The 26,376-nt window shown below is 44.1% G+C and overlaps 2 protein-coding genes across 4 annotated transcripts in view; both read right to left on the bottom strand.

Moving 5' to 3' along the window:
* The window catches only part of LOC110301976 (aldehyde oxidase 3), a 91,525-nt gene extending 80,466 nt beyond the window's left edge, over positions 1-11,059 (bottom strand). For both annotated transcript variants that reach the window (XM_021176186.3, XM_029479649.2), the window contains exons 1-5: positions 10,838-11,059; positions 9,239-9,296; positions 5,512-5,608; positions 4,597-4,705; positions 3,088-3,214 (exon numbers count right to left, since the gene is read on the bottom strand). In XM_021176186.3, the coding sequence (XP_021031845.1) occupies positions 3,088-3,214; positions 4,597-4,705; positions 5,512-5,608; positions 9,239-9,296; positions 10,838-10,912 (466 nt within the window). In that variant the 5' untranslated portion in view covers positions 10,913-11,059. The remainder of the gene's footprint in view (positions 1-3,087; positions 3,215-4,596; positions 4,706-5,511; positions 5,609-9,238; positions 9,297-10,837) is intronic.
* Positions 11,060-17,470: 6,411 nt separating this feature from the next.
* The window catches only part of Aox1 (aldehyde oxidase 1), a 72,736-nt gene continuing 63,830 nt past the window's right edge, over positions 17,471-26,376 (bottom strand). For both annotated transcript variants that reach the window (XM_021156825.3, XM_021156831.3), the window contains 4 exons: positions 21,225-21,290; positions 19,386-19,574; positions 18,761-18,928; positions 17,471-17,856 (listed from right to left, as the gene is read on the bottom strand). In XM_021156825.3, coding sequence (XP_021012484.1) covers positions 17,806-17,856; positions 18,761-18,928; positions 19,386-19,574; positions 21,225-21,290 — 474 coding nt within the window. In that variant the 3' untranslated portion in view covers positions 17,471-17,805. The remainder of the gene's footprint in view (positions 17,857-18,760; positions 18,929-19,385; positions 19,575-21,224; positions 21,291-26,376) is intronic.

Raw genomic sequence — 26,376 nt, 5'->3', positions numbered from 1 at the left:
CGGACTATGACTGCGTATCTGTTCTGTTCTGTATTTTGCACAGAATGTCCACAGACCCTTTCAACAGACCAAATCTGCATTGAAAGTCCATCTGAGCTGATTCTTCCTAAGGCTGAGGCCCACAGGTACAACACACTGCATGCCACCCAGCAGGCAGTTAGTAACATGTACCAAAGGGCAAGGGGCTAAATCAGAAGAAAGATGACTCAAAACATGCATACATTTTACTCAACCGAGTAAAGCCAAGGAGGGCACCAGTAAGCCCAGGGAGAGCAACGATAATTGAAGTCTCGGTAATTCTCTAGAGAAAATAGTATGAAAAAAAATCAGCCCTGTAAACAAATTCAGACAAGGTGCTAAAAGCATGGGTTTGACATCAATTACCAAGGTTCAGACCCTGACTTGTCCCTCACTAGATTTAAGGTCTTGGGTAGTAACTTCATCACTTGGTACCTCAAGTTCCCCCCCCCCCTTGCATAATTGCCATGTAGAGCTCATTGTGGAATAGTGTAGAGTGTACGGAACACATTTAAAAAGTTAGCTGTTGTGGCAGGCTCTAGAAGACTGTAGGCCTACAGAGGGCAACTTTTAGTTTTGGTGTAAAGAGCTTTTGAGGTTTATCAGGAACCTCTAAAACCTGAATAGATGAGACTCAGTCAAACATGTGGTGATGTTGCAAAATAAAAACTAACATAGGAGTCAGGGAGTCATCAAATACACATCTGAGCAGAAATCCAAGAATGTCACAGAATGGAAGAGTATTGAGACCATTTGGGAGAGAACTTAATGAGAGACTCAGGCTATTAGTTCTGCACCAAACTACAGGCCAGGTTTCTTCTGAAGGCAGGTGTCCTAATTTACTACCCCCTTTACAAACTTCTATTTTAACTCGATTCTCTGATTCTTAGCCACCAGCATCTTTTGAAATCTGCTTGTAGTCCCTTGATTTTCAGCAAAAAGCCGAGACTCCCTTCTTCATAAACCCCTTTCCCTTCTACTCAAGGCTCTGCCTGAACATTTCTTTTCAGCATCTCCTGCAGCCCTCATGTGGAAACCCAACACACTAACACCTTCCTACCAGTTGGGCCAACATCTGACAGCTAGAGGGAGTGGAAAATATGGGTCGCCTGGCCCAGTGCAAGGTATGGACAGGATACTTTTTGAAGAAGCTGGAACAGAGGAAGTCACCGCTGAGAAAGCATCCTTTAGTGGCCCACATTTGGGAGGTTCTACCTCTGGTACAACTCGGAATGGGGATAAAGACTTTTTTGAAGGTCATAAGAGTCAGAGGAACCAGTGTTAGGTCAAGCTGTCAAGATAACCATAAAGGCTATCTCATGACAATGGCAGGAGTTGGGGCTGGGGTCTCTGAAGGTGAAGAATGCTTGATGTTCTTCAGGGCAGTGGCAAGTTCAAAAAGTACAGCACAATGCCAGAGTCTCCCCTCACTGCTCAGAAACCACAGGTGGACGCATAGCACAAAAACAGAGGGAGCACTCTGATGTGGGATTCAGAGGGTGTGACTGGCTGTGACAAGACGGGAGGGAGGACGGCTCTGATCAGATTGCTTTCTGATCAGCAAAACCAGAAAGGAGATCAGAGATGTTGAAAATCATAAAGCAAAGCAGAAAATGCAAAAGTGCCACAGAGCAAGCCGAGTCAGGTTAAATAAACATGAGACTGAGACAGGTTTTGGAGAAAATGTCATCATCAACAGCCCCTCAGAAGGGGGACACACAGAGCTCAGTGAGAATAGAGATGTCACAGGGAAGGCATAAGTGCCTGGTTCTTATAATCATGCACGTTTCTCACAACAGGAATACCTGGTAACTCAGCACCAGCTCAACCTTGTCCAAAAATCCTTGCAGCCCAAGAGGCATGGAAACTTAGGTCTAGGGGCCCCTTTCAATGTTCTAGTGTCAGATGGATGACATAAATGGTGTCTTATGACAAGATGAGTTTGTGAATCTGTGAGAAGCAATCTTTGTGAGATGTAACAGTAGACCAAGTAGTTCTGGAACACTGGAGACAGGCGACCCTTGACTTTTCATTTTTTAAAAGATAGATATTAGATGAGGTTGACTCTACTCTTGGCCAGTTCTCTGGATCTGTTCTGAAAGGGTTCTCTGTGATGACAGAGCCTAAGAACAGTGGTCCCTAAGAAGAGACTGGGGATGTAAGAAAGCTAGCCTTTTTTGGTATAAGAATCCTAGGGTGGGTCTGATCTGCTGAATACCTCAGACCCAGGGCATGAATATTTCACAGGGCATTTGTCAAGTTTTGGCTCCTCTGTAGCAAGGACAGAAAATGTTAATGTAAAAGGCGCAATTCAACAACAATTCGATGTTAATGATGTTGATTAATTTCCTCATAAAGCCCTGCTTGGCTTATTTTAATCAATAGTTTATTTAGTCCATAACTTGCATAAGGACCCAAGGCAATGCACATCATATTTGGAAAGATAGAGAAAGTAAAAAATGTCTTGACAGGAGGGGATGAGCATAGAAGACCTGAGAAAAATAAAAAGTCCCAAAAGGACAAAGGTGAAATTACACTTTGAAGTCTCACAGAAAAAAAAAAAAAAGTGGCATGTGCATTTATGAATCACTGCATTTTCCTCTCAGTTCCTAAGAGTCCATGCTTTCATGAGTATCAGTTATAGTTGAATAACAAGTGTGCCAGCAAGGCAGGCTCAGCAAAACCCAAAAACAAACCACAAGGTTGCTGCTTCCTTAGGCTAGCTCCAACTGCATAATTAACAGATCTCAAAGCCTTAATAGTTCCAAACACCATCTCCATAGCATTGAAATCACATCAGTGACGCCCCCACAGGCAGTACATGAAACTTGCAAGATATGTCACCAAGAACGTTACAGTTACCTGGAGACTGTCCTTGCCTTTCTCCTGGTTGCCACAGTCTGCCCTCCGGCTCAACCGAGAGGGAGACTTTTCGACACTGATTAGGAAGAGTAGATGCTAAGGTTCAGTATGCACACCTGTGTCAAGGGCATTGGCTTTCTGTGCATGGAAATGCTCTTGCATCCCAGCTGCCTCGTTGGCCTACATTTTAAGAAGTCATCAACTTACCGCCCAGGGTTTCCATTATCTGTTCTGTGGAGGGCTCTGGGTGGTTCCTCAGGAGAGCATAGATGCTCATCACCATCCCGGGAGTGCAGAACCCACACTGGGTACCATGGCCTTTGGCAATCCTTTCCTAAAATGAAGAGCATGAGTACTCCAGGCTGAGAAATTCAGGGTGGGAAGTCTGTAGCATGTATGTGTGTGTGTGTATGGTTGTTGTTGTGGCAGTGTGGGTATGAGTTCATACATGTGTGCATATGTGTGTATGGATGCATATGTATGTAGAAGAAAGGGTTTAACATCAAGTGTCATCCTCAACTGTCCACCACATTACTGAGTTCAGGTTTCTCACTCGCTGCCTTCTTCGTGTTAGGATTACAGGCAAGTGCCACTGTACCCAGGGTTTTACATGAGTGCAGGGACTAGAACACAGGTCCTCACGTTCACGAGGGAACCTCTTTATTGTCTGAACCATCTCTCCAGCCCCACTGATAGTCTTCATGGATTACAACTTTTTATGATGTGGAAAGGTATTCTTTAGGCTAAGACAAAAATCTTTGCCCTAGAAGATTTTATAAATCAATCTTGGGACTACTTATCATACACAATCTTGATAGAAGACTACTATAGCACAAATGCTAAAAGCCAACGTTTAGGGCACAAACATTTTTTTTTTTTTCTGGCTCGAATTAGCAGCATGGCTGGCTATTCACATAGAATAGACATTCCAGTTTTCCTCATTTTCTTGTCTAAACCAAGATAAAGGTGAGCTGTCTCCTTTGTAGTCTTTGTGATAGAACTCAAGTATTCCCAGAAAGTGGGGGTGGGGTCTCTGAGACTGTGAGATGAAGGAAGCCACCCAGTCTACCAGCCACCTTCTTCAGGCTCCTCCACACTTTTGCACGGAGTGGCAATAAAAGGGACAGAGCCCTTCATTTACATTTCTGTCCTCTAAACCCACAATCCAAGATCCAGACAACTAAAGAGACCTCATCAACCCAAGTTCCACTTTCAATTCTTTTGCTATGACAAATATCTGACCAAAACCAACTTTGGGGGGAGAAAGGGTTTATTTGGATTAAAATTCTAGCTCACAGTCTCTCAGTGAGGGAAGTAAAATAGGAACTCAAGACAGAAGCTTGAAGGCAGGTCTGCTTGCTCTTCTGCCTAACATTCATTGCTTCTGAGTGGGGCACTCAAGTCAAAATCAAAGAAGTGTGGTAAGAACGGTGGAGGACGCGCTTGCTGGCTGCAAAGAGGTCATGCTTAGCTAGCTTTCTCATGCTTAGCTAGCTTTCTCATATAGTTCACCACCAGCTTAGGGAATGGTGCTGCCCACTGAGGGTGAGGCCTTCCTACATCAGTTAACAATCAGGACAATTCCCTTAGACATACTCACAGACTACCCAGATCTAGAAAACTCCTTACTTGAGGTTCTCTACCCAGATAGATAACTCTAGTTGTGTCAAGTTGTGGCTACAGATAACTAGGAAGCTTGTTAAAGCACGCTCTTACCTGGACAGGGTGTATCCTGGTCTTGGTGCTTCCTATGCCTTCTACTGTAGTGACAGCAGCCCCATGGAGAGAGCAGATGGGAACCAGGCAGGCAGTGGCAGAGAAATGACTTCAAAGTTCATTGAAGGTTGAAGTAAAAAAGAATTCATAGAAACAACAGTAGTATTGGAAAACAGAAAGATAAACATGTACTTACAGGATTGTAATTACTTTGACATGAAGATAATTGAGTGTGGGTTAAAATTTAATCATCAAATAAATGATTTTGAATTTATATGTCTGCCTAAAAATAAATATTGTTAACTAAGAAAGTCATTGCCTCCTCAAATTATCTTGTCAAAACCAGGAGTTGAAATGGTGGAGGTTGGTACGTCCATTTCATCCTGTCAGCTCTGAAAGCCAGTTGACAAGGAGCTTCTAGTCCTCTGAGCAAGGTGGGTTCTATGTGGTTCTAGAAGAAGTTAAGGGAGATGCCCTGGAAGGCAAGTCATTTAGTAGTTACACCAGAGTCTAAGTTCCTCCGATGCACACAGCCTTGCCTGGTCCTCTGTGCTTAGGGGAAGAGTAGTTTAGCAGGTAGAAGAAAGCCCTTTACAGCTTTCTTGGAGTGGCACTCGTACAAAGAATCTGGCTTTACAGACCAATGGACTTGGGGCTCACGATCTAATGTAGTGGGGCTCACTAGTTCTCTGGCTATGGTGAACGTACAAATTGCCATAGAACCCCAGTTTCCATCATTTGTAAAATGTAGTGCCAACATTGGAGGACTCTGTGCCACAGTCTCCAGGTGGTAACTTATAGGTTGTTTATTTTAGGTTCCTCTGTAGAATGAAACGCTGCCCCAGTGTGCCAGGAGTAAGTCCTGTGGGAGTCGGGGCTGGAGTCAGCCTCAAGCCTGCTGGTGAGGGCAGGTACCTGATCCTTTTGGAGATGGGGTCGTATCTTGAGATCATCACTGTGCAGGCGCCACAGTCACCTCCTCCACAGCCATACTTTGTCCCTGTGAGTCGGACTGGAAGGGTTATGGTTAAGGGAGAAAGCGGAACTTGAACTTGCAGTTCTTATCATGAAGTTTTTACTAATCACAAGGATGACATCAGAATGGGCGTATATCCTTTCTTTTCCTGTTGCTGTATTAAAAGTACTTAGGCAAAAACAAACAAACAAACAAACAAAACGTTTATTCTGGGGCACAGCTCAAGGTCCAGTCCACCATGGTAGGGAACTTGGTAGAGACTCAAAGAAGACACTCACATGACAAGCACAATCAAGAAGCAGAGAACTAATGTGGATGTCAGATCTCCGTTCGCTTTCTCCATATTGTACAGTCCAGGAACACCCCCCTCCAAAGGAGGGTCCTACCCACAATTACCATATTGACTCATAATAACCTTCCAGAGGCATGCTCAAAGAACATCTTCAGGTGTTTCTCTAGTCTGTCAAACTGAAAACTAACCACAGGGTAGGCCTTCTTGAGGTACCTCAGTCACCTGACAAATGATTGGTGTTTAGTGTAAGTCAGAATGCAGCATCTCAGGAGACAGCAGTCACTGCCAAGAGCCAAGTAGTCAGACCTAAAGAGCTCCAGACCAGCAAGGGAGAGAGCCCTGCCTTCCCCCATGGCCCCGGCACTTTGAAGTCCTGATGATTCCTGCTTAGAAGCACTCCAAGTTTGCTTTCATATCAGTGTTATCCCTTTAATCACACAGGGTCTGTAACGAAGGCCACTGAAAAGCATTCCAATCATTGAAAATGAGCATTTCCAGTCTGATTAGAGGCTCTACAATACAACTTCATCCCTCAAGGAAACAGAAAGGAAGGGAAAACAAAAACTAAAAACATAACAAAATCTGGTGTGCTTGGCCAAAAAACGAAAAGAAAGAAACAAAGAGAGAAAGAGGGCAGAGAAGTTTGGAGTTGCCAGACACAAAGTACTTTAAGCTTTCAGTTCATTCTTGCATTTGGCAGAGGGTTAGGCCTCACTATCAGTGTTAAGGTAGTGAGTTAGAAATCAGCAAGTTTTTCATAGTCCTGGAAGATGCTATGCAGGCTACTTGGGGAGAATTGTCATCAATATTCTGGCTCAGCTGTGAACTCTTTGTACAACACTACTGACTGACCAGGCAAGATGTGTCCACTAGTAGTACAATAGTGGCCAGGCTGTTATAGGGGCCACCGACTATGTTTTGCTTGAATGTGAGGCTCACTGCTAAAAGCTTGTGACTAGAGGGAGTCACAGGCTGTGATAGGAAAGTTACTGTTGTTTTGCTACATGGATTTGATGGACTTGTCAAATTGCCTTCTAAATAATTTGTTCCTGCCCACATATGAATGCTGCTCTCTCGTTTGGTCCGGAATGCTACTTCCCCCACCCCAGTGGGCAGCAGCAACTGTAGAGACTCATAATTGGTCATAGTGATGAAAATAACAAAGCTCTCAGCCATAAGTTGGACTTCTATATATACCATCCCCTCCAAGACTCAGGGAGCATTATGGGAGAGGCTGTCTTCTGGGCATAAGATGGCCATTGATGTATGCATATGTGTGTGTATGTATATATGAAACTATTGGAATAAACCCATTACTACATGTAATGAATACAGGCAAGAAGAGTGACAACAAAAGATAGGAGCGTGCTCCAAGGTCGTCATGGAAGGATCACTCTCTCACGGCCAGTTTGGGCTCATTTACTACAGCCCTGCTAGCACGGCAGCTTTTCAGGAAGGGAAATGCCCCAATTGCCTGACCTCAGAATTTGATGTATGAAGTGAGAAGACAGAGAAAGTATCACATCGCCCGCGTGGAAGGAGAACTAGGGATCAGAGGAAGATCAGGCCAGTGGAGGTAGCATGCTGTGCTGAGGGCCACCCGTCCAGGGAAGGTTACTTCCTCCTGGCAAAGCAGGGGCCTTTTTCTTTTCTGCTTTATTTGTTTTTAGAAAGAGTCTCAAGTAACATTGAACTTCTGATTCTTCTGAATTGCAGGGGTTATCGGCATGTACTACCACACCTTGTTTATATGTGCACTAGTGTACTAGTGACTAAACCCAAGGCTGTGGTCATGGTAGATATAAATTGTACCAACTGAGCTACATCCCCCAGTCTAAGTAAGGCCATTTTATAGATTTTTTTCACTATCTCTTTAATTATTTTTAACCTGTGTTGTTATGTAATTTTTGGCAAAAATAAATCATTCTGTGTTGTAGCTCTGGCCCATGAGGAGACATGATTTTTATAGACTAACAGGAAGCTTATTAGATTGTTATGTAGCTTTCTGATAAAAAACAAAGATGCATGTTCCTCATTAGTTAATCCAAATGGGCCTGACAATCTCTTGGACTGGGAAATGCTCCTGAGAAAACTCTCTGCTCCAGAGACATGAAGAATAGAACATACGACTTAAACACACAGGTTGGCACGGTCCTTTTGACTGTTGTCCACCCTCACCTTTGAGAGGGCTTTCCTCTACAGTGATTTCTCTGGGCACTGACCACTGTTGCCTGTGAGAGTGCACGTTAGTTTATATTTCTTTGCTTGTCTTCTATGTCATGCTCTCTGTTGTGTCTGAATCACAGGATTGGGTAGTTAAGGGAAGGCCAGATCCTGGTTGCAACAGCATATCTAGCTAGCAGTGTGACCAGGAACTACCAAAATGGAAAGAATATGTTGCACATACATGTGCACACATGCACATGTGCATGCACACACTCATGAATACACACACACACACACACACACACACACACACAAACATGTGTATGCATGCTTGCATGACACTTGATTTCTAAGGACACTTTTCAAAATTTCTTGGCTATTAAAGCACACAAACTCAAAGCAAACCTCATCGAAGTATGTCAAAATATTTCTACTTGGATTCTCTTATTTATTTCTTAGGGTCATAGAGAGGGGTGCCTATACTCACCTAGAAATTGAAATTTGGGAACCAGTCAAATTCACCTCTAGAAGACAAACTAGCCAAATATGATTTTCTTTTCAGAATAATTTTGGGTTCTTGGAAGCAGGGCTAGAGAAATCCATATTCTTAAATTTTTCTCTGTATAGTGTGTGTGTGTGTGTGTGTGTGTGTGTGTGTACTCGAGTGCCTTGGTATGTATATTGAGGTCAGAGGATTGCATCAGTGTTAACCCTCTACCTTGTCTTCAAACAGAGTCTCCTGTTCTCTGCTGTGCTGCTAACCGCAAGCTAGCCCAGGCTAGCCCATGGACTTTCAGAGACTCAACTCCATTTATCTCCCGTCTTGTTGGACGAGTATTGGACTAGCAGATGTGCACTGCCATGACAGGCCTTGTGTGATTTCTGGGGACCCAAACTCTGGTTCTCACACTTTTGCACGTTCTTTCCCACCTCTTCCTGCTCCTGAACTTCAGATTCTGGTCAGTGTCCCCGGGTGACTCTTCATATCCCCGGGTGATTCTTGAACTTGCTTAAATTTGGCAGCACTCTCAAGTCCAGTCCCATTTACAAGGCAAGTGACCTCGCGCCACACTGCTCCTATGCACAAAAAAAAACACTCTTGATTCTCTGTAAAATGTGGTGGAAACAGCTCTGTGAACGCGAGCGAGGCTCCTTAGTTCCCAGAGCTGCAAAGCTGGTTCTGTTTTCTCAAACAAGCAAAAGGATACTGACTTTTCTCAAGTAGAACAATAGATTAACCTCAGGGTCTGCATTCCTCTCGGTGACCTGGACAGAGGAAGTAACCGTATAAGTTGAGGAAGTTGCCGTTTTGGTTTCTGAATAGCAAGAAGGATTTAGAACATATTTGTTGATCTTGATTGCCTAACTTGATTAAACACCCATCCCTCTGTGCAGTTAAGAAATTATATAATGCTATATTGGCTATACTTTGACAGGAAAATGTCTGGCTTTGTTTTAGAGGAGCAACAGAGATTTAACAAACCTTTGAATTCTAGCACAATATGGGTTCAAGAAAATAATAAAAAGTTGAAGAGCCATATACTTAAACAATTCATGCATTCCTACCTTATAGTAGAAGACAGAGAATTAAACTAAGAGTTTTAATTCTTATCACTACCACCAAAATATTTTTGTTTTGTTTTGTTTCTTTTTTTTGGTCTGTGTTCTCCATCCAGTTTTGAAAAGTTAAGTAAACAGGACCTGTGACAGCAGCAGACAAACAGCATTCCTTCAGCAGCCCTAGGAAAACACTCACCATGAAAGCCTCACCCCTCCCTTTAGCTTTAGTGTCTTAGACGAATGGTCACCTCCCCCAGGAAGGGATCACAGAGCAAAGAAAGGAAGCCAGAGATGAAAGCCAAGTTCTCCCCAGTATTTGTTAGCCAAGAGATCTTGGCCACATTGCACAGTCACCCTGAGCCTTCACAACACAGCATACAAAACACACACCTCACAAACACCCCACAAGCTTAGCTTAAACTCTGACTGCCCTTTTCCCTGTGCCAACAGTGCTGAGAACAGGGTGTGGACCTTCACATCATACACAATCGTCAAGAACATCCAGCATATATGCAGACAGTACTGCAGTCATTTTAGGTCTTGTCTAGGTCTCAAGAGCTCAAGACAAAGAAGATAAGGCTTCATCTTCTTAAGTGAGTCAAGACCCTTCATTTGTTTATTTGCTTGCTTATTTATTTACTTATGAGACAAGAGTCTCATTACATAACCCTTGATGTCCTGAAGCTCACTCTGAGACTAAGTTGGCCTCAACCCCCCTCTAATTCTGGCATTACAGGCATGAATCCAATCTTAAAGGAGTAAGGTGTCAACATGTAAATTAACAGTTCACTCTGGCCTTCCAGTAGGTTTTCTCTTCCATTCTTCCTGACTCAAGGGTTTAAAAGCATTTGCAAAAGACCTAAAGACCTTGGACTCTGGATCTGTGCATGCATACATGTGAAGGCAGAAGTCGGGTGGCACAGAAGTTTGAGTAAGAGCTGGAAGAGGTATTGAGGAAGAGTTAGAGGATTCTCTTGCAGGAAAGCCAGTGCCCAGTGCTTAGGTGCATTCAAACCAGACAAGGCTTGGTTTGGAGACACATAGCTGCACACTTTCTCCCTACTAGTCCCAAACCATTATAGATTCTCTCTCTTCCTCCCTCCCTTGTTCCCCAAGAAGCATAGCAGATCGCTAGATCATTTGACAACAACTCCCCGACCCCACACAGCCCTTCATTTGGCTAATGACAGATCGCTTCTACCAGAGTTTCTTATGCACATTTATTAATTGCAGTGTAGAGAACTTACCTTTTTTCCATTCACAAAGAAAATAAGCTCATCTGACTCCTTAGAAGGAGACATTACTTGAGGATAGTCGCCCATACTCTGTGCAGCTGTGCCTACAGTATCTGTACTTAAGTCCACCTCGCAGATGAACTGCTATGCTCTGCAGGAGACCCAATTGCCCTACAGGATTTAAATCTGCTCTGTGGCTCTGCCTGAGGACTCCTCCCATCCAGCCCTGCCCCATCATCGATCCCAACCTTCCTCCTGCTTCCAATTTCCTCTTTCATTAAAACCTGGCCCAACTCGAGCTCTGGACTCACTTCTCCCCGCCCCAGGCGCTAGCCACTAGAGGGCGTTTTCCAACAAGAAGGTGCTGTTATCGGTGCCGTGGAAGGGATGCCGACGGAAGGGATGCCAACGGGCTGCTCTTCACTGCTCTCAGATCTTTGTCTTGACACTAAGTGTATTTGCTTGCGATTTTTGCCGTTAAACTATACAAAGAATGCTCTAAGAAATGATACAAGTATGAGAAGCAACAAAGTAGAATTTCTCCATGCCAACATTTAGCAACCAGATTCACGCATGCTGCTGCAGGGTTAGATGGCATTTATGAACACACATAGATGCCCACATGGATCTTTGTTACTTTCTTAACAATATTTTGTTAATTTCTAAAAGGTGAAATTAAACCATTCACATAATTTCAAAATTGTTTTCCTTTTTTCTTTCTCCCAAGTTACTTTGACTGTCTGTACCTCAGTGGATTTACTTAGGAGTTGGAAAACAACAACAACAACAACAACAACAACAACAAAAACATTTTCCTCCGGGGAAGATTGATGTGGGGATTAAAGGAGCCCATGTAGGGAAAGAGCTTAAAGCAGCAGCTGCACAGTAGAGGCACTGGGAATGTTACTGCCAAAATGTCTGACAGTCATTTACATTGTGAATTGTTCTCAGATTTCCAGTTATAAATATTCTACAGGGCAGGAGAGAGCTCAGTAGATAAGAGCACTGGCTACTTTGTTGGGCAACACAGACTTTCTGTAACTCCAGCTCCAGGGGTATGGACATTTCTGCTCTCTCTGGGCATGAGTGCCCAGGTGAGCGCACACACACAGACACAGACACAGACACAGACACAGACACAGACACAGACACAGACACAGACACAGACACAGACACAGACACAGACACAGACACAGACACAGACACAGACACAGACACAGACACAGACACAGACACAGACACAGACACAGACACAGACACAGACACAGACACAGACTCAGACACAGACACAGACACAGACACAGACTCAGACACAGACACACACACAGACACAGACACAGACACAGACACAGACACAGACACAGACACAGACACAGACACAGACACAGACACAGACACAGACACAGACACAGACACAGACACAGACACAGACACAGATACAGACTCAGACACAGACACAGACACAGACACAGACACAGACACAGACACACACACAGACACACACACAGACACAGACACAGACAGACACAGACACAGACACAGACACAGACACAGACACAGACACAGACACAGACACAGACACAGACACAGACAGACACAGACACAGACACAGACATATGATGGAGTGGAAATTGAGCTCTATTTTTGCATATTTAGAGCCAACCTGTCCACCTACCCACCTCCCTCATTCCTCTCTCTCCTTACTTTTATTTTAAGCAGGCTTTGTTTGTTTGTTTGTTTGTTTGCTTCTGGATTTTATTCTGCTAACTTTTATTTTAAAATTAGAATACATAGTAAGAGGTTTCCTTACAGCATTTCATGCATATTTTGTTTTGGTTGAGCCCCACCCCTCGTTTGCATAACAGTTCGAAATCTCTCTCTCTCTCTCTCTCTCTCTCTCTCTCTCTCTCTCTCTCTCTCTCTCTCACACACACACACACACACACACACACACACACACACACACATGCACGCAGTTAGGTGAGAGGAGAGTATGTGGGTCATGAAACCAGATAAGGAACAACAGGAGAAACAGGGAGGTGAGTGGATCCTAGAGTAAGTTAGGTGAACTCAGGAAGGGGACTGGTGGTGGGGTGGGGGGTGGGGAAGAAGGCTATTGAGCAAGGGTTCCTGCTGAGCAAACTCTCTGACTGGAATTCTTGGCTTAGAAGTGAGTATCTTGCTGGAGGCAACTCTTTCCTGAGTCACGTGCTCCATACAAGTCCTGTATGGCAGGGTGTGCCTTCTCATCTCCGCTGCACTGTTACCCCACCCTCCCTTTCTCCAGTATCTGAGGATGGTTCACAGTTAGCTAGCATTTCTCTTATCTTGTCTACTTGCTATATATTTAGTGCATATTTCTATTTCTTTTTGTATCCTTTCATTTTTATTAGGGTTTTTATGTTCTTATCTGAAAAATTTTGAAGCATATAATGGCTAATTGCATAATCTATAAATGTTCAACTTTTCTGTTAGCGTATTGTCAGTGAGGCAGAGCACCACACGGTCTTTCACTTCTTACATCTGCATCCTGAGAGGGGGGACTTCCAACCTGACACTGCAGCTGCGTAAGCTCTCCAGGACTGTCAGAGTGGTACCTGGCAGTACAGAGCGCGAGTGATGCCGGTGGGTTCCGTGCTCACACTTTGCTGTAGATTCTTCTGACATGGTGTTTCGTGTGACCTTAGGATGATGACTATGATTGTGAGTGCCTGGATCCTATCACATCCTGTTCCAGCCCTGGGATAGCCAAGGAGAAAGCAGCCATGTCATTTTGTCCAGTGGCTTGTTTGGTAACTTTTTCATCATGGAAACTTCTGGTTGCCAACCTCTCGTGATGTTTGAATGAGAATGGCCCCCATAGACTCAAATACTTCCATGCTCGTTCTTCAGTTGGCAGAGCTGTTTGGGAAGGATTAGGAGGTGTGGTCTTACTGGAGAAGGTGAATCACTGGGGCTGGGCTTTGAGGTTTCAAAAGACCACTACCATTCCCAGTTAGCTTTTTCTCTCTGCCTCATGGCTGTTATCTTCACATGTAAGCTCTCTGCTACTTCTCCAAGGCTACGCCTGCCTGTCTGCTGCCATGTTCTCTACCATGATGGCCATAGCCTCTACTATCCTCTGGAACCATGAACCCCAAATTCTTTAATAAGTTGCCTTGCTAATGATGTTTTATCATGGCAATAGAAAAGTAACTAAGACACCTGTGTTGTAAAAATTCTCACGATCAGGCTCACTCTCCCCATTTTATACCTCTTGTCTTCACTCCCCCCGTCTGTCTCTTCTTATGCTCTGAGCACCTGGCCAAACCATCTGTTACTCCATGATTATTCTATCCCTCTAGACGCTTGCATTTTCCAGAAGAAGGGGAAAAAACAGGTGCACTATCAAAAATTCTGTCCACTGGGGAAAATGTGTTCCGTTTCCCCTACCAACTGCTAGAGAGACTGTAATGTATATATGCCATCCGTCTGTACCTACATCTGGTGCTGACCAACCTGTGAACGAAGCTCAATCTCTTTCAGTTTTACCAGACTCGCCCCAGGGATGTTCCACTTCACTCTGGTGTGAGCTGTGGGAAATGTGCTGACACAGGATGCTGTGTAGCTGGGGTCTGGGTATCTGTCTCCCATGCCTGCTTCCTCTTCCATCCCCACTTGTAGCTTACTCTACTAATTCTCTACTAGATGCTCTACTTCCATCCTGCTTCACTGCGCATGCTCATGGCTTGCATCCTAACAGAAACACTGCAGAGTGGCAGATAGGCAGACACAGGAAGGGATAGAAGCAAGCACATTTTCCAGGCAGAGGACAGAGGCAGGGCCTCCAAAGTAAGGGGCAGAGTGGGAGGGATCCATGACAGAAGAGAGGATCACAAGAGAAGCCTGGACAATTCAATATGGCTAACTCACAAAGTGTACATATGCACTGTAGGGATTCAGGATAAGATCCTGATTGGGTGAATGGGATGCCATGGAAGGTTGTTAGACTAGAGCGTAGCATATGCATATATGCCTATTAATGTATGTGGGCAGTATACGTGGTATATCCATAAGCCCATAAAAAACGTTGGCTTCGATGTGGAGAACAGTTTGGAAGGGAAGCAAATCCGAATGCAAGAAGAACAAGAGGACATTATTGCAATAGTCAGGGATAGAGAAAGGGGGTTTGCAGAAACAGCAGCCGACAGCACAGCGAGAGGTCATTTAAGAGTTTTTTCTGAGGTGGGACTGACAGGCGCCATGCCTGCATAGCTGTGTTCACAAGTTGAACAGTTCTGAGATCAGTTTTTATTTCTGGCCAAGCAACCCAAAGACAGCTCTACTTATTGGGTGATCTATTTGGGACACAGGACTTGGAGCAAGTGGTGGCCTAAGCCTTGGTCCCAGCACTTAGGGAGAAAGGCACAAGAATCACCATGAGTTTGAGGTCTGGTCTCTATAACAGACTCCAGGCCAGCCAGCCCTGGAAGACCCTGTCTGAACCTTCCCTGATACCGAAGGAGCCTCAAGGATACCGAATCAGAGTCGCAGCAGTAGCATCAGCTCTAACCATGGGGTGACAGTCCCAGGCCAGCAACAGTGTGGAGTAATGAGAAAGAAGGATCAACAACTCTTCGAAATCCTACACTAGTAGGGATTGGCTGCAGGGGAAGGGAGAAAAGGGCACAAAGGGAGGCAGCAGCTAAGGAGATGGGGAGAAAGCAGAGTGCTTTCCCGGTCCTCCTGCCGTGTGACATGGCAAGCTTCGGGGAGCCCTTAAGTCAGAGCACAGGTCATGCTACCTCTGTGTTCCACATTCATCAGATTACAAGGTCAAGTCCTTGTCCCTAGCTCTACAGACCGCCAGGTACAACTTTTCTGAGTGTTCTGTTTCTCTCTACAGATACTTAGAGAAATGTCTAGGATAAAGCCCACAAACTTATTATAAATTTATCCCTTTAATATATGTGCTGGTTAGTTTTTCTCAATTTGACATACCATCATTTGGGAAGAGGGAACCTCCGCTGAGGAATTGCCTCAGTCAAACTGACTTGTAGGCGAGACTCTAGGGCATTTTCTTGATTGTTGATGGAGGTAGAAGGGCCCAGAGCACTATGACAGTGCCAGCCCTGGCCTGCTGGTCCTGGGTTCCGTAAGAAAGCAGGTCCAACAAGCCATGGAGAGCAAGCCAGCAAGCAGCACCCCTCCATGGTTTCTGCCTCTGGTTCAGCTTGAGTTCTTGCTCCTTACTGCCCTTAAAGAGCACCTGTGATCAGGACCTCTCCTCCACAGGTTGCTGTTCATCGTGGTGTTTATCACAGTAACAGATGGCAAACCAGAGCAGAGTACATGGCTCGGGTGGGTGCTGTGTACAAATCACCACCCATGGAAACCCTGTGCTATGAGCAGTCAGGCCCTCTGTCCCCTCAACCCTTAGCAACCACCTACCCACTTCATCTTTGAGACATTGTCAATTTGGGATCTTTTGCATAGATAGAATATGTATGTCCTCTTTGTTTATTTTCTTTCATCCACATAATGTTCTCAACATTCACATGTGCTGTAGTGTGTATCCATACTTCATGCCTTTAAAGGACTGAACAAATTCACTTTTGTGAATGTACTGCATATTAATTATTAAATGTGAGCTGTTGATGAAGCATTCTCCTACCTTTCAGGCATTGTGAACAATGCTCTGAGTGTTTGTGTGTAGATTTTTCTGTGAAAATGTTTTAAGAATCATATGCAAATTCTGCTTAATGTTTTACCTGCCCAACTGTTCCCCAGTGGCTGCACCATGCAATGGATAGGAACACTAGCGTCTCCATCTCCTTCAAACACCATCCATTGCCCATTGTTTCAATGGCAGCCAGCTGTCACAGTGTATGTGAATGGTGTCTCACCACAACTCTGACCTACATTTCTCAAGGACAGACAAGGCTGAGCATCTTCTCATGTGCTGATTGGCCATTCAAATGTCTCTGAATACTCTCTTCATAGTCCATTAAAAGAATACGAACAGTCATTTGTTCTTTAATAAGTTCTAAATATTCTTAACATAAAACTTTTGCCACATATTTGCAAATATTTTTTGTCTTGTAGTTCTTTCTCTCTCCCCTCCCCTCCTTCCCTCCCTCCCCTCCCCTCCCTCTCCCTCCCTTGCTTCCTTCTCTCTTTTTTCCTGTGCTGGAAGTGAACCAAGAGCTTTGCATACATTAGACCAGAATTCTACCACCACCTGTATCCTTAAGCCTTATTTTATTGGGACAGGGTCTTGCTTCATAGCCCAGGCTAGGCTTGGACTCTAGACCCTCTTGAGTCACACTCCTGAGAGGTGGAAATGCTGTTGCCACCTTTGTAGTTTTGATGAAGTTCATCTGTCTGTCTTCTCCTGATTCCTGTGGTCCCAGAGACTCTTTAGATATGGGGCCTGTATTTGCTCAGACAAGAGAAGTAGGATGGATGATGACTCTCGGGGACAAATGCAAACACTGAACTTACAGTTTACAACAGGAAAGAAATTATCTATGAAAACCTTCATTTGTTAGATAATGTAACTTCGGTTGGTGTGTACAAACTAAAAGGGAACCACAGACAAGTTGTCAGTTAGTTTGATGGATCCAAGGGACAGAATAATGAATGAAACCACCTTAGAGCAAACGATTTAAATATTTGTGCAATTTAATATATGATTTATAATTGCTCAGGTGTCATATAGTCCAGTTAGCTTGACGGATCCGAGGGACAGAATAATGAATGAAACCACCTTAGAGCAAACGATTTAAATATTTGTGCAATTTAATATATGATTTATAATTGCTCAGGTGTATCTGGAGTATTCTCAAGAGAATCTTCCGAGTCGGCTTCATGTAAAGCAGTGATGTGGATGATTCTGGGCTGTGAAACTCTGGCTTTCGCATTTAGCATCTTAGAGCAGAGAGGGCGGGAGGTACGGTCTGTAGTTGCTCAGCCAATTCCTCCAGAGGTTCATGTTTGACTCACACAGGTATGTTCCAGGGAACATAGGATCCAGGCTCATCTCTTGGGATCTAGAATGAAAGAACAAATTTGGATGCTTATAACTTAGAAAAATGTGACTTAGCTTAAAAAAATAACAGAAGATAACGCAGGCGGAAAGCACCGCAGGCAACTGGACCAATGAGATCAGAGAATGTATATCACGTGATGAACATAGGGGCCAATGACAGCTGAGAATAACATCATGTGATGTGCAGAGGGGATCTAGGAGGGGCCTGGAGAGTTTCAACCCCACCTGGAGAGACTAAGGGACCGTGGAGCCAGTGTCTGTTTCTCCAGTGTGAGGTGGAGGGTACCATGCCCAGCCTGCAAGGAAGGGGAGGGGCGGGGGACACACAGGATTAGAAAACTTATAGTGTAGCCACAAGAGAGTCCCTGCTGAGCACACACGCCAGGTTTCTGTGCTTTTATATATCACTACGATGTGTAATTTGGGGCTATAAAGAAAGCCGTGCTCAGGGACCCTATTGTGGGAGGGACCTTTCCATCACACTTCCCCAGTGCCTGTCAGGTGACAGTGGACATGGGATGTAACAGAATGGCCTTATTCTCAGCCTGGTGTCCCAGGGTCAGGCCACAGCCCCTGACCTCCTAGCCTGATTCAGGTATCCTTGAAAAGGCGAGAAACAAAGGGAAACATTAGACTGAGAGACCGAGTCTTCTGTCCCCTCGAGTGATAAGGAGCTGAGCACAGGGGAGACCAAGCAAGGCCAGGCTGATAAAAAAAGCGCCACGTTCATGAGCCGTTCTGTCCCGCTCACGTGCCCTACGGAGTTCCTGTCATTTTCCATGGAAAAACAGCAATAGTGGGTTTTGTTTGTTTGTTTTTGTTTTTTGTTTTTTTTTTTTAAACTTGGCCATAAAGCCAAGGGGACAGAGATGAAGTTTTTTTTTTTCCTCTTGGGTGTAGCATACCATTTTTGTGAACTTATCTTCACAGGCCATTCTGATTTTCTCTGGAGTCAGAGGACTATTGAGTTTCCATGGTCCAGAGATGCCTCTCTCCTGCCGCGCTGCCTTGACTGCATCACCGATGGCAAAAAATACCGAACATCCCAGGAACACCCCAGACTCTCCCAGGCCCTGGAGAGAAATGAGCCATGTAGTTTATGACACAATCTGCCCCTCCCTGTCTGAAGATATGTGTATATGTACACACAGTACATATTAATTATATACATACATAACCTACAGACTGCCATAAGTAAATTGTTGTTGAAAAAATAATTTAACCACTTATCTTGATATTCTCATACTTAGGATTCTAGCCCAAGAAAATGATTCCAAATGGAGAGATCACATATAAGCATGGTGGTAAATATTGTATTTAAAAAGTGAAATGGAGTCGGATAGTTTGTTAGGCTCCAAGACTGGGAATATCTGAAGCATTTTACCATGTTGTCATTTTACAATTAGAACGTTTAATAAGGAGTGTTCTGTAATCACCATAAAAACACCAAACACCCAAGTAGACCAACGTCTCTCCATCCTATAGATATCAAATGAGCATGGACCTAATTAGTTGCAGAGCAGAACTTACCTTAGATGAATACAGGGTGTTTGAGTGTTCAGATGGGGGCAAAAAAGAAATGTGCATCTCCGTGGGGATGTCACAGATGGCAGGAATCTTGTATTGGTTTGGACCACGACTGTATAGAGTGCCCTGAGGAGAGTAACTCAGCTCCTCTATTGTGTAAAGTCCCATTCCTTGAATAAATGCACCTTCAACCTGAGAGAAGAGGAGGCAAAAGAGCCAGAATCATTTCAACAGCATGCTGCTTGTCTGACCTTGGAAATACAGTTCTGGGGATCTTCCAGGGTGTCTTCCAGGGTGTCTTTGAGAGTATCCCCAGAAGTCCACCTAGTTCCATTCAGTACTAAATTCCAATTTAAAGGACATGGGTTTACGTCTTGGCTTAGCTATTGACGTGGTAACTCCAGATGACTTCTCAAGGGCCTATCCACATACCTTCATTTTTTTTTAACCAATGAAACAGATGAACCCCTTCTCTGGCTGACTTTGAAGAGACCCAACATAGTAAGGAAAGATTCCCAGGACTGGGGAACCCCTCCATCTCACCAAACACAACAGTTCCTAAGCTGTCTGGCTTTCATCTCTAGGCTCATTTACACCCTATAACATGAAGGGTTTCAGCTATGTTTTCTCTAAGCCTCCTCTAGAGCTTTGAAATGGCTATGTTCCTAGCCACAGGAACCAAAAGTAACAGGGATGGGTTATGATGTTTGATAAATCATGCTCATATGCCACACAATCTCTCAGGTTATGTCACCTCCAACCACAAAGCTAAGACTTTGTTTTTGTCAATTCTCTATCAATCAGAGCCTCTTCCCTTCTCTTCCCCCAGCGCCATGACTGGGTCACATTTCTTTATTTACTCTTCTTCCAACTGAGCATCTTTGGTCATTCTGGTCTACCTACCTGGTCTGTCCTAAATTCTCCCAGTCCCCCCACCCCCTGTATTGTGTGTGTGTGTGTGTAGATGCAAGTATGCATGCTCATTGTGTATGTATGTGCACATTTGGGTATATGCGTGTAGAGGCCAGAGATCCATGTCCAGTGTTTTCATGTATTTCCCTCTACTTTATTTATTTATTTGAGACAATAATTCACTGAACTTGGAGCTCACTGATTCCACAATATGAATTCTAGCAAGTTCCAGGAATGAGGCTGTCTCCGTCCTGCCCTGGTGATGAGATAGCAGAAGTGTGTTGCTATATTTGGCTTTTACTGAGTGTTGGGGATCCGACTTCTGATATCTAGGTAAACACTACCCACTGAGTCTGAATCTAGCCCCTGAATCTGCCTTCTGTGTCTCGACTCTATACATTCGCCCCCATTCCCAGTGAGATGCCACAGCTGGAGAGATGTTACAGGGTGCTGTAACTGGATGGTAGCGGGCTGAATCCCCACAGGTGTAAGCACACAAGTGTGTGAAGACTCCACGAGTGTCCCATGTCTGCCAGAAAACCAAACTTTAAAGTAGAGCCCCTACTGTATGTATGTATGTATGTATGTATGTATGTATGTATGTATGTATGTATGTATTTGAGGCTCAGTTTTTAGTGCTATCTGATCTGTATCCCTCAGGGTTCAGGCCCACTGACCATTTCTAGGTTTGCTCTTGCTTTTTGCAAGGTCTCCAGTCAGATAGTATGCATCTTTCCAAACTACCCAAAGCACTGTTTCTTCCCTTTTTGTAACTGTTAAGAACACCAAGTTCTGCAGCTGGTCTAACGAGAAAGATTTTGACGAAAGGGGCAGAAGAATCAGGTGGCCAGCAAGTGGATGTTTTTTCTTCAGACCTAGAAGCAGTTTCTGCCCCACAAACAGGAAACAAGGCAAAATAGTTACACATACCTGACCTATGTCAAGGGCTGGGTTTATGCTGTGGCCAACATCCATCACGATGTCTGTTCTGATATTCTAGTAAAAAAAAAAATCCATCTTAATGCAGATAACTCACAGAGAAGCTGAGAAATATATCTTGACTGGATTTGGGATAAAGTCTTTCTTTGGACCATGTTATTTCATGATAAAGAAGCAACAAAGATTTTATTATGAGACAAAGTTTATTACCTAAAAAAAAATTATTTTGAGATACGGTCACATGTAGCACAGGTTGGCACTGAATTTGATATGTAGCTAAGAATAACCATTAGCTTCTGATTCTTCTGCCTTCGCTCCTCCACTGATTAAAGACATAGCCCACCAAGCCTGGTTTATATAGTATTGAGAATTAAACCCAGGGCCCCAGGCATCCTAGGCAAATAGCCATTAATTGAGCTCTATTCCCAGTCCTTATTCTGAATTTCTTTTTTTTAATTTATTTATTTTTATTTTATGTGGATGAGTGTTTGCCTACATGTATTTATGGGGCTCTCTGTGCATGTTTGGTACACACAGAGGCCAGAAGACTGTCCTATCATTTGAAACTGGAGTCACAAATGGCTGTAGGCCACGATGTGTGTACTAGGAACTGAACTTGGGTCATCTGCAAGAGCAGCAAGTGTCCTTACCACCAAGTCAAGTCTCCAGCCCCCACACAAATACTCTTAACCAGATGAAGCACTTTGTTTTCCTTGGAAAGGATAGAATAAAATATCCATTTGCTTTTGATTATCTTCAAGCTGTGTGATGCAAGAGACGAAATTTAATCTACCATAACAAACAGTGAAACAGCAAAAATCCAGTATCTTTGGCCTTCAAAACTCTTCTTGCAAAACCCTATGGCTACTTTCCAAACTAATACAAAGAGTCCACCCAGCCCAGTGACATTTACTGAAACACAGAGTTCAGGAAGTGTCTGCAAAACAAATGGCTAAACTGCTGTCCATTGCAGTAGAGCTTTCATTTTGGGGGTGGGAAGAGAATAAGTCTGCCTTTATGGCTTGCTTTCTGATAGCCTAAAAATGCAGAGAGGAGAAGGCCCTGCCTGGGTGTTGGCAACACCTCCATCCTCCAACAGGTCTGTGGATTCTTTGATGTGAATGTTGTTCTCTAAAGTCTAACGTTAGTGAAGGTCCTACTTTCAAAAAGAGCTTATGGCTCTCTGTCACTGTCTTCTATAGGACTGGAGAGTGGGTCTGGGTTGTGTGGTAGCCTTCTTCTAAGAAGACACTTAATGAACTCCTTCATTTGGTAGTCACAGCCTGGGCATGCATCTCCCACCAATCTCTGTCAAGGCCAGTCATTGTGGCCACGAGACTACAACGGAGATGATGGTACTCTGGGGTGAGGTTAGGAAGGATTGTGGCTTCTGTCTTAGGTCTCCTCTTAACATTTGTGTTTTCAACTTTCCTTGGGGAAATCAGATGTTCTTTCCTCAGGACACAAAGTGAACAAAAAAGAGGCAATTCACTAACAGCCATGGCGAAATCACAGCTCCCATTAACAATGATGTGACGCAGCTTAGAACAGATTCTCCAGCCCTCACCTTGAGATGACTGTAGCCCCCACCACTTGCCTAGTCATAGCCTCAAGAGAAATCCCCAGCTAGTGTTACCTTGATAAACCATGCTGGCCTAGATGCTTGGTCCTCAGAGGTGGTGTGAGCCAATAAACATTACTTTCAGATGCTAATTGGGGGGCTAAAAGAACTCTGGACAGCTCCACTGGCAGGCCTTGCCCTTCTTTCCTGTTCCCTCAGCCTTGCTAAAAGCATGAGATTCCATTCCCGAAGCCAGTCATCCAGGTATATTCCCCTATTTGGCCACCTCCTCTTCCTTAGACTGACTATCAAGATCCAGCTATCAAAGTATTAAAGTTCAGCAATAAAAAGCCCCCTTTGGTTCACCTAGTTAACATACCAAATCAAAATACACCACCGCATCCTAGCCCATTCTAACACAGGCCTCCCCTTTTTCTCTTCTTGAAAGTTATACCTGCAAGGTCATTGGCTGCCATTTTTCTGCCTGAGCCAGAAGGCGGCCACTTTAACTTCTCTTCCTTGCTTAATAAAGGATATTTCTGTGAAAGCAGGTGTTTGGATGTGGTTTGTGCCTAATCTGGGGTCTGAGAGGAAATCCCTTCTATTTGGGATCTCCTTCAAGGGTGATTTATTAATAGATAGCCATACAGATGCATCTACTGTATAGATATAGGTTAAAAATCTGGGGAAATTTTCAGGAAGATGGTTTTATCAACATGAGAATGGCTCATGAAACAGGCCTCCAGGGAGGACATTGGGTGGACTGTCATCACATGCTGGCCTTTTGTGTATGGGTGATGCCTACCCTGGGTTACCAATATTGCACATCTCTTAAGGTAGATTGAGCTGGGTGTGGTGGCGCACACCTTTAATCCCAGCACTCGGGTGGCAGAGGCAGGCAGATTTCTGAGTTCCAGGCCAGCCTGGTCTACAAGTGAGTTCCAGGACAGCCAGGGCTATACAGAGAAGCCCTGTCTCGAAACAAACAAACAAACAAACAAACAAACAAAAGGTAGATTGAATACACTTTAGGACATATCTTGAAAGTTCGTACTGATACAAGAGCGATATCCACAGGCAGTAAGAGAAAGGGCCCATGTTGGTACTGTGATAACAGAGGCTGGGGTTAAAAGGAAGATGGAGGATTCAGAACAACAATGTCGGGACCACTGGCTATGCAGAGTAAGGGGGCTTGTGTTTGGGAATGAGATAAGCAAGCTAAGTAGACAGAGGAGAGACAGGACACTGGGATGGCCATGTCAGGCTCGATGCCTACTCACCATCCCTCCACCCCCACCCTTGAGGAACACAGGGATAGGGCACTTCCGCCCTTTCCCATGTTCCATGTGCAGCTAATTGCAACAGACTAGATTGTAAGTAAGGATGGCTTCTCACAAGAAACCTCCCCCTATGGCAGACTACTCTATAGATAGGGAACTGACTAGGAGGCAATCAAGAAAGACTGCAGCTGCATCTTGATGGCAGAAAGAGACTTAACTCTGTTGTGGTAAAGCTACAAGCTGGTCACATAAATATAAGAATGAAGTCTAATTTGTTCTTATATTTACATGATCGTTACCCAGACCTCCTTCAGTCCCAACCATGGAGTGATTGATAGTTTGTATATGCTTGGGCCAGGGAGGTGTGGTCTTGATGGAGTAGGTGTGTCACTGTGGGTGTGGGCTTTAGCACCCTAGTCCTAGCTGTCTGGAAGCCAGTATTCTGCTAGCAGTCTTCAGATGAAGATGGAGAACTCTCAGCTCCTCCTGCAGCATGCCTGCCTGGATGCTGCCACTTTTTTACCTTGATGATAATGGACTGAACCTCTGAACCTGTAAGCCAGCCCCAATTAAATGTTGTACTTATAGGAGTTGCCTTGGTCATGGTGTCTGTTCACAGAAGTAAAATCCTAACTAAGACACATGGCCTTGTAGAAACCCCTAGCCAAAGAAGTTTGGTGGCTTTTTTCCATGTGGAAAAAACATAGTCTAATTAACCCCCAGCAAAACACCTTTAAAGTTGACCATGGCAATGCCACCCAAGGATAACAGTTAGCAGAAAGTAAAGGCCAGCAACTAAAAAACATGGGCCAGAGATGGACAAGGTGGGTGGGGACTCCACCACCCTAACTGGGTGGCAACACATAAACATCTCCATGGCTGGGCTAGAGGGACATTCACTGGGGACCTTCCATTGGCTTAGCCTATGATACTCTCAGAGAACTAACCAATCTCATAGCAGTTACCCAGACCCCCTCCAGCCCCTACCCTGATCTTGTAGAAACTCCCAGCCAAAGAAGTTTGGTGGCTTCTTCCCATTTGGAAACTCTTCCACTCTGAAGAGCCTCTCAATTCCCCTTACTTTTTCACTGTTCTGTAATTCTCTTTGTAATTTGTGCTTCTACTTTGCATATTCCCAGGAGAGTCCATGCCTTTAATTTTCACTAGTGTGAGACTCAGAACTACTGCCCTAGGTCTACCTTTGGTGACTCGGGGTGTCTAGCAACTTAGGTCACTGCATCAAAAAGCATTTATTGGCCAAGAAAGATCCAATTATACTAAAACAAACAAACAACAAAAGCTTGAACCAATACCAGGTTAATTATTCCTGCTCTTAGCTCTTAACAAAGCATAGGAAAATCTAAACAAGTGTGTTTCCACCAAGTTTTTGTTTTAGAGAAAGGGGATTCAGGAATTGTTAGCATGAGAGAACTCTCAGCACAGACTGGGACAGCCACACCAGCCCAAATCATGCTTGAAGTGGTTTGTCCTTTGCCTCAGTTTCAAGTTCCTCCCAGAGATACAATCTGAGTTAGAATCCAGACAGATATTCTAATAGGGAGGGTCAATAAAGGTATATATAATTTCAAATATAAGGGTGTCTATACTTTTTAAAAATCACATGCTGCGAACATATTAAATAAAAAATTATGCATGATAATTATCTAAGAATATAGATGCAAAGGGAACTTGGAACTATCAAAAGCTGGAACTTGCTTCCAGGTAGGTTTTGGAGCAGATGGGCACTAAATTAGTAACTTGATCACCAGACATTTATAAAGGCTACTGCAATCCCAGTTGATGTATCTGTGAATATTTACTGTATAATGACCAATGAGTATTTTCTTCACCACTGAAGGCCAGGTGCAGACAGGAAGCTGAGTGAATCCTTGAAGCTGGTGTGCATGTGTGTTCACAAGAGTGACTCGACAGCTCCCTTAAAAGTATAAGATGGCACTTCAGCTATTTTAAGGAGACGGCCCTGGTTGGCCACTGTCTGTCCCAAGGTGGCCCTTGGTGCTTGCTAGCAAGCTCTGTGTACTTCTGGTGTCCTTCAAGAACATCACACTAAGACACTTTTCATAAGAGGTCAGGATTGTAGTTGACAACAGCCTACACAGAAACCTCCTTCAGGTGTTTTGAAGTGGTTTCTTTCCAATTTTTAGCGAAAAGTGGGTAAGAAAAACACACAAGAAGGGTTACTGTTTTCCATGGAAGAGATTATACCACTAAGGCAACTGATGAGAAATCGCCCTTAGGGCAAACACATGGTGCTGTTGCCATACACCCAACTTCCTTCCTT

The sequence above is a fragment of the Mus caroli genome, unplaced genomic scaffold (genome assembly GCF_978045245.1).
Source record: "Mus caroli unplaced genomic scaffold, Mus_caroli_1 scaffold_1, whole genome shotgun sequence".
Taxonomy (NCBI): Eukaryota; Metazoa; Chordata; class Mammalia; order Rodentia; family Muridae; genus Mus; species Mus caroli.
Note: the sequence above shows the minus strand (reverse complement) of the source record. Positions and strands in the feature narration are given on the sequence as shown.